The sequence below is a fragment of the Neltuma alba genome, unplaced genomic scaffold (assembly GCF_004799145.2).
Source record: "Neltuma alba isolate B1F8T4 unplaced genomic scaffold, ASM479914v2 tig00012130_pilon, whole genome shotgun sequence".
Taxonomy (NCBI): Eukaryota; Viridiplantae; Streptophyta; class Magnoliopsida; order Fabales; family Fabaceae; genus Neltuma; species Neltuma alba.
This window is the reverse complement of record NW_021636682.1, coordinates 60,068-68,889: the sequence shown is the minus strand read 5'-3', so window position 1 is coordinate 68,889 and position 8,822 is coordinate 60,068. Positions and strand designations below refer to the sequence as shown.

At 35.0% G+C, this 8,822-nt stretch overlaps 1 protein-coding gene across 1 annotated transcript; it reads left to right on the top strand.

Annotated features, from left to right (window-relative positions):
• The first annotated feature begins 159 nt into the window (after window positions 1-159).
• On the top strand, window positions 160-3,532 carry LOC114723277 (cytochrome P450 82G1-like). Its single transcript, XM_028909457.1, is given in 6 exon segments — window positions 160-310; window positions 531-548; window positions 551-826; window positions 1,386-1,732; window positions 2,883-3,069; window positions 3,072-3,532. Coding segments are annotated over 6 exon segments (1,428 nt in total). The 5' UTR covers window positions 160-171.
• Window positions 3,533-8,822: the final 5,290 nt, after the last annotated feature.

Below are 8,822 nucleotides of genomic sequence, written 5' to 3'. Positions count from 1 at the left end.
TCTTGTTTTTACTATTGGTAGCTTTCATTGTTAGATCAACGAGTCATCAGAAGAAGAAGAAGAAGCAGCAGCAGAAGCAGAAAGCCCCAGAAGCCAAAGGAGGCTGCCTCTAATAGGTCACCTCCATCTTCTGGGTGGTGGTGGTGTGCCAGTTTTAGGACTCTCTCTTCCATGGCCGAAGCCCATGGCCCCATCTTCTCCCTCAGGCTCGGCTTTCACAACACTCTCATCGTCTCCGGCAGAGAACTCGCCAGAGAATGCCTCTCCACCTTCGACAAAATCTTCGCCACCAGGCCCAACATCGCAGCAGGTATACCTTCCCCACCCACTTTATTAGTGCTGAAATATCACAATATATAGAGGACCATGCTTTATGATAATATTTATATCTCAGTTTCTAAATTTTGACTCGTGTTACGCCCTTTTTTAATGCTGGCATAATCAATAAACTTTATAGGCATTTTTGTGGTTGAAACGAGATTATGAGAGCTTCCATGGCTAAACAAAAGGTGTGTAATTGTGGTGGGCAGGGAGGTACATGGGGTATAACATGCGATATTTGCGCTGGCACCGTATGGGGAATACTGGAGAGAGATAAGGAAGATAGCCACTTTGGAGCTGCTCTCATCGCACAGGCTCCAGAAACTGAAGCACGTGAGAGACTCCGAGATACTATGTCTTGTGAAGGATTTGTTTTCAACCTATGAACGACACAATAAGAACATTACTCATCATGATCATATGGTTGAGGTGCCTATGAGTCAGCTCTTAGAGCACTTGACCTTCAATATCAACGTCCGCATTATTGCCGGCAAGAGATTCTCAGGTACTGCTGTATATATGGCTCTTCATTATTCCCACAAATCCAAGTCCTTTGCACTAATTAATTCCGTATCCCTCTTTCTTCTCACTAGCTACAAAAAGTGGCTTCAATAGCATGCATCTAGCAGATAGATAGCTAAGTGGTGCTTTTTTTGATATCAAACTTAATTAAAAAGTGTTTGGATGAAAATCAAACAATAGTTTAAAAGTGATTATGTATAAAAAGTAAATATGTGGAAGAGTTTATCTCTATTTACGAAAAAAATGCTTTTAAAAACTACTTTGTAATAGCCAAACACCCCTTAGTTAAGTCTGACAGCGTTTGCTAGTCAAACTTTACTCCTAGCACTACATCAAAAACTCTTCTGTAAATAAAGTTATGGGTTCATTAAAAACTTTTCTGTAGATGGAAGGTTATGGTTATCCTGTTGCTTGCATGCATGTCAATAATCTTGTAATAGTCAAAACTCCTTTACGAATAAGAGATGGCGGGTTTTTTTCGTTTGTGACCATTAGTCTGCTTCACTAATTGAAAACAAAATTATTCATTGCATCATCATCAGGGGATGAGAAAACCCTAACTGATGAAGAAGGGGAGGCGTTCAGGTTGAAGAGGGCGGTGAAGGAGGCGACATATCTGAGCGGAGTGTTCGTGGAGGCGGACGCGCTGCCGTTAAAGTGGCACAAGTGGGTGGACTTGCAGGGACATGTGAGGGCCATGAAGAAAACGGCAAAGGACGTAGACTCAGTGCTGTCTCTGTGGCTTCACCAGCACCTTCACAAGACCACAACAGCTCATTCTGATGGAGACCATTCTGATTTCATGGACGTTCTCATTTCCATGTTCTCCGATCAGGATGCTCTCATTTGTGGCCATCAACGCGACGTCGTTATCAAGGCCACTGCTTTGGTATATGACTTCCTCCCTCTTTATTACTATTATATTCTGGACCAATCAATTCCATCTTTACTTCATTATATAATTAAAATATCTCATAAAATGATTCTTTCAAAAAATCAGGGAGTTATATGATAAGAAAGAGTTAAGGTGTTTTGCATCGGAAGTATTCATGAAGCAACTATGGCGTCGGAAAGTTTTCTTTTGTTTTTTTGGCTCGATATTACTTTTACTTTAGAAGTGTTAAAAAAAGTTGGCAGTTGTCACCTAAACGGTAAAAAAAATAACACATTACATCTTTCTACCTTTTTTTTTTTTAAAATTTTCAGGCTTAAAAAATTGATTATTTTTAAGGAAAAGATTATTCTTTTTACCTAACATATATACTGATAATTTCTTCACGGGTACTTCGTAATAATAAATAGTATATATTTCTTAATTGCCAATATTACATTCATGTAACATGGTATAAAATTTCATTGTGCATTACTACATCTAGTTCTTAATATAAGAATTAATTAGAAATTCGATTGTGTTTTAGATATAAGACCTTAATTTATTTTGTTTTCTAAATTTATAGTTTATTTTTCTCAAAATATTCTCATTAATAGTAAGGTGTCTCATCAAGAAGTAGTTATTCAATAGTTATTTCAACTTTGAGCACATGATTAATTAAAAATAATTTAGGAAAGCATGCATATATTTTTATGCTTAGTCAATTTAACTGTTTTCTTAATATTTCATAATTGGTTATTTAAGGGTACGAGATTTTGCGAGCACAAGTTTTGACCAAATATTTCAACCAGCATTTATATCCACGAAACAAGCATCTTTACGTCGAATCATGAACATGTTTTGTCTCCCTTGGGCAGTTGCGTGGAAAACGAGTTCTTAAATAATAATAATAATAAGTAGGTTCCGTATTTCGTACTTAAAAATAGGAAATTGCCGCGTCATGATCCATGAGTTATCACTGATCAGATGGAAAATGAAAAAGATTGCGTGGTTAATTTAGAGCTATTTTATTAATTTGGTTTGATTAAGAAAAGTCAAATAATTTAGTTAATCCTAGAAAATGATATTTCATAGATCTCTCTAAAACAACAATAATAAACACTAAATTATCACATGCTAATGGTTTTTTTTTCGTTTTAATTTGCAGAATCTGATCCTTACGGGCACCGGAAGCACAGCAATAACCGTAACATGGGCATTATCTTTGCTCTTAAACCATCCAAATGTCCTTAAAAAAGCACAAGACGAGCTCGACACCAACATAGGAACACACAAATGGGTCCAAGAATCTGACATTAAGAACCTTCAATACCTCCAAGCCATTATCAAAGAGACCTTCGTCTCTATCCTCCAGCTCCATTAACTGGAATCAGAGAAGCCATGGAAGACTGCTTCGTCGGAGGCTACTTCGTCCCAAAAGGCACTCGTCTTCTCATCAACATCTGGAAGCTTCAAAGGGACCCACAAGCATGGAAAAACCCTAACGAGTTCTTGCCTGAGAGATTCATGGAGGAGGATCATAAGGATTTGGATTTTAAGGGTCAGAACTTCGAGTACATTCCGTTTAGTTCAGGAAGAAGGTCGTGCCCAGGAACCACCTTTGGGCTTCAAGTCGTGAGCTTGACGCTGGCTCGGTTGCTTCAAGGGTTTGATCTGTCGGCGCCGGCGCCGGCAGCCAAGGCTGGCGGTGTTGCAGTGGAAATGAGCGAAGGCTTAGGGGTGGCTTTGCCTAAGCTTCATCCACTTCAAGTTATGATCAAGCCTCGTCTTTCGTTTGAGCTTTATCAGCAACTTTGATATATATATATGTGTGTGTGTGTGTGTGTGTATGTATGTGTATGTATTTGCATGGGAGGTTCTCATAATTAGGACTCAAGTTTTCGATGAGCATAGATAAAATAAATAGCCTACACTAGTGGAGCTAATAAATAAAGAGTAGTAGAGTATATTTTTGTGTGTGTTAACGTTGGATGTGTAGTACTTATGTTGTTTGGTTATAAATTTTACCTTAGATTGTTTCAACGGAAAAAACTCCAATGACGAATCCAAATTCGAGTTGGGTCGATTCCCAAAAGGGTATAGCTCTTTCTAGAAGTATATATCTTTTGCATTCGTGCAAGCTTAAACTCGAACTCTCCTTAATTAAGCAGTGATAGCTCTTGCAAATATAATAAACACCGGTTGGTTCCATATGGTAGGGTCTAATTTCATCCCATGCTAATTGCTGAGAAAACATTTTCATATATATATATATATATATATATATTTTGCTACAAATGCATAGGCATCGTCCTACCAGAGGAAATCCTATTCGAGTCACTTTCAAATAATAAATGTGAATATATCTCTATTTAAACTTTGGTTTGCTGACTGGCTAATCTCTTCCACTAGAGTTAGTTCGTTGGTCATCATCAGACATAATGATCCTGATGCCTCCATACACGTGGCGTTGGACTCGACTCAATCGCAAACGCGTGAAACAAGACGCATTAAGTCACACAGCCGCCGGGCGAGGCTGGTTAGTCTTTTTCGGAGAAAGACATGTGAAGAATGTACAAACTTTTTTTTACAGTTTTAAAATATAATTTAATTTAAAAAAACAATCTGAATCTTATTTCCCCTTCTTTTAATTAATTTTTTTGATAAAAATTATGTATTATAATGACTTAGAATCTCATTTGACTGTTCATACATTGTGCATTTTTACATGACAGTTTTTGGGAAAAAATTATGAGTCATGCTCAATTTTTTAATTTATTAATTTGATCACCATCCCACCATGATATGATGATTGTCCTTTTTTCATTATTATATGCATGAGTGTCCTGCTATTAGACCAACTAGCACAGGCTATCCCGTGCAACGCACGGAGAGCTTTCACATAGCGAAATAACATAATATCGATACTTTCACAAGCTATTCATATATTGCGTTGGTTTATAAGACAATTATATTCAAATATGATATTTAGATAAAATAAACAATTATCATCATAGTGGTCATTGCATCAGAAAAAACTAATAACATGATGCATAAGGATGATAATATGGCTTAATCGTCATTAATAAAGTGACCAATTCCTAGACACTATTATCTTTAAGTTTCATGAGTAACCACTACCGAAACATTTAAAAATAAAGATATCGAAATTTCAGAAGAAACATGTATATTTAGAAGAAATATTAATCCATTGTCATACAATATCTAAGGACATATATTATAATTTCTTTTTTATTATAAGCATGATGAAAAAACATTAGTCCAACGATCACTTCCCCACACACCACTGTACATTTGGAGTTATTTCAATCTAATTGAAATCAATATAACAATGAATTGTAATAAAAATGTTGATTTTGCATGATTGAAATTTTCAATTCATTTGACCCCATCATCAACAATTTCAATTTTTATTGAATTGAGAATAACAATAGACCACATTTATAATAATAGACCATATTTATAAAATAATATAACAATGCTGATTTTGTATTGTAAAATGAACCCAAATTTATGTACTCCCTACACCATCACATTTTAATCCCATTTTACAGTTTAACGTTCACTTCTCGACCTTGTCCAAAAGAAAAAAAGGTTCACTTCCCGACCTTACCAAAAGAAAAAAAAACTTCACTTCCTGTGGATCCTAGTACATATGCTATTGTATCTGCATTCTCTAATCATTTACTTTCCTATCAGGAGTAGAATATTATCATAAACAAAATGGTTTATAAAATTATTGCTATTTCAATAGAAATTATTTATCCGATGTGTTTCAAAGATTGTTTTATATGTTTTGTTTAGGCGTCAGTAAGCCAATTTCCAACGTTGATCATATTAATCTAACTTCAAAAGTTACACAATGAAAATACTTTTTTTTTTAAAAAAAAAAAAAGCTATGGTAAAACAGACCCTAAACATGCTATGCTCAAGATATTTTCCAATCATTGGGGAACTAATTAGTTATGAAAGACAAAGAAAGTTAAAAAAAAAAAATACTGCTTAAAGGTTTTTAACCAGAGATATGATGTCAAACACATAATTTTAAATGCAGTATATATTCATGAACTAATAAAATATATTTGATAGTCAACTTCCAAATCCAAATACTACAGTTAAATTTAAAGCATCAAAAGATTGAAGGAGCATTGTAGCACAAATACCACGAGCTAAGAGCTGGTCAAAAAATAAAACAACACCCCCAATATTACTGATACTGGAAGAGTAGGGAGTACAACACCCCCAATATTACTGATACTGGAAGAGTAGGGAGGGCTTTCTGATAGTGGCAGAAGCATCAAAGCGATTCCTACACCAACAATAACAGCAAAGTAGCATGCATATACTATCATAAAATCGTATAATGCCTACCTTGATTGCAGCAGTAGTCCTATTCCCTGTTGCTTCTTCCTCTCCATTCAACTGGACATTCGTTCCATAATTAGTTAAAGGAGCAGAAAGCTCTGAATAAGTTCTTTTGTTAAAAGGCACCAGATTCTTGTAAAAATGGGTATGCACTTGCTTGAACAGCAAAATGTTATCCATGGGTTCTTCTTAAGGTAAAAGTCTAGCATAAAAACTTGTGTAACTTAGCTTAGTATAACAAATTATGCTGAAGTTTTGTTGGTCAACAATCCCCATGTATTAGGAAATTGCCCACTAACTCACTGTGACACGTGACAGCAAATGAAGTTATAAATGAAACCAACTTGAAGTTTACCTTACCGGTCACCCTACTTACAAGGGAAATTATTTTTTCTCGAAAGTCGAGTATGCATGCAAACAAATTTTCATATGATGAGTTAGACTATTAAGAGTTATGTACATTGGTATATTAATATTAATAAACTTTAAATACTGACCATATTGATAAGCACATGTATAGGAGTAGTACTAAGATTGAACATTGAACAATATTTATAAAAAAGGCTAAATTGAGCATGATTCACTTAAGTTAAAAAGAATTGTCACTTACCAAAAAAAAAAAAAGAAATGCTTCCTCTACGTTGACTAAATACTTCCGCGCGTTGGGTTATCGGTTTTCACAATCATATAACAGGCAAGAATGTACATGATGACTTAAGGTGGACCAACTGCTCCTAACTATCATTAGTTTAAAGTAAGTTTGATCTTAGGCTAAGGGAGGCTTTTATATAAATCCAAAATGGAATCCTTTATAATGGACCATATCCACGCATTTCTCCTGAAATAATTTGGCTCATAGCTAGATGGAGTAATAGCTGATACGTGATATAACATATATTGTGTATGCTATTTCAGCTATCACATTATGAGTTAATCTGTTGAGCTTGCACAAAGTCAGATATATAATGTTTCCTTTAAAAAAGTGCCTACTTGTCTGCTTCAAATACAAACCCTTAGTGTTGAAAATGTTAATGCATTACCACCATTATGCAAACCATCATTATATCCAGGAGTAGTATCAAGAGTGAGCGTTGAACAATCTTTGTAAAAAGGCTAAATTACACATAATTCTCTTACATTTTATTTGAGTGTGAAAAATCCCCATTATACATATATTAGATTGGAATTGTCAGTTTAAGGAAAATGAAAGTTACTGCACTTCTTCACCACAGCCTTCAAGGTTTGGCCGAACCTTATTAGCAACAATCCATGGCCCTTCGTTTGCCCATTTAAACTCACCTAATATCAGTAAATGGCATTTAATGCATACTTTCAGCCCATGATAAAGTTGAAAATGAAAAATACCTGCCACAAAATTAGATTCGACATAACAGAGGCTATGAAATCAATCTTTGGAGTTTGGATAAACCAATGTCTAAAGAGTTTCATCTATATTCTTAAATAAACCTCTTACAGTTTAAATGATATGGAGACCAAAAAGCTCCTCAATTTTATATTCTAGCTAGTCAAACACCGCAAACCTTACTTACATTAATTTATTAGCACCGTTTCTCTCTCATTATAACCCAATAAGTCAAGAATTGCCATATTTTGTCTTCTTTCAGGTTTGCTACCATTACTATTGATGATCATATTGCTTTTTCTCGCTTGCAAAGCTGCAGTATTCAACTCAATACGATATTAATAACTAAATACATTTTTCCTTATGCTTTCACTGTCTCCTATAACCTGCATATTCAATTTAATAACATAATGAAATCAACAAAACCAGTAAACCCCACTGACTACATATATAACAATTAAAAAAGAATATTTCATTAAATGTATAACGTAATTGCAAGGTTTAAGGATATAAGCAAAATAAAATGTCTACATATTATATTGTTACTCAATATAGATAACCCACAACCTATGAAGACATGATGAATCTCTCCTAGGCAAGATGAACAAATTTCTATACCTGCTCTTCTCCAAAGTAATGTGAAATGAACACTCTTCATAGTCTTATATTCTTGGTCTTGGGATTTATTATGTCATCCTCTAGTGAGACAGCAATTGCAGGAACAAAAAACACGGGCCTAAATTCTGCATCAACCTGCAAAAGTAAACATCGTCAGGACAAAAATAATAAAAGCGTAAGAACAATAGCAGCCAAATTAGGATTGTTAGCCTCACTTAGATTACATAACTCTATATGGCATGATGATAGAATCCCATGAATACACAATTTCAACATGAACAAAAAAATGTTCTACACCCTCCCCAATGCAAATGACTTTACCCACCAGTCAAAAATCACATAGTTTCAAAACAACCTTTCTTTGCTGAGAGGAAAGCCGAGCATGTCAAGATAATTCAAAAGTCAGAATATATCTTAGCTTTTTTGAAGGACTCCCCAAACGAAACAGAACGTGCAGGTCACTGCCTATCATGCCCCCTCCCTACTAAAAGATAGAAAAAGCATGACTGCCACATCATTTGTTCTTCCTCGATATCACCACTGATGAAGATCCACAACCAAAGGTTAACCCCCTAGGCATACACAAAGCAAGAAACTGACTTGAAAAAATAACACAAAACATGAGAAGAAGAATCAAAAAGTTCAAGATTTGACACATACCAAGCCAAACCCCATAGTCTCTAAGTTACCTGCAAACAAAACTACTAAACATCCTAAAATTTAAAGAGCAGTTTCGACTTA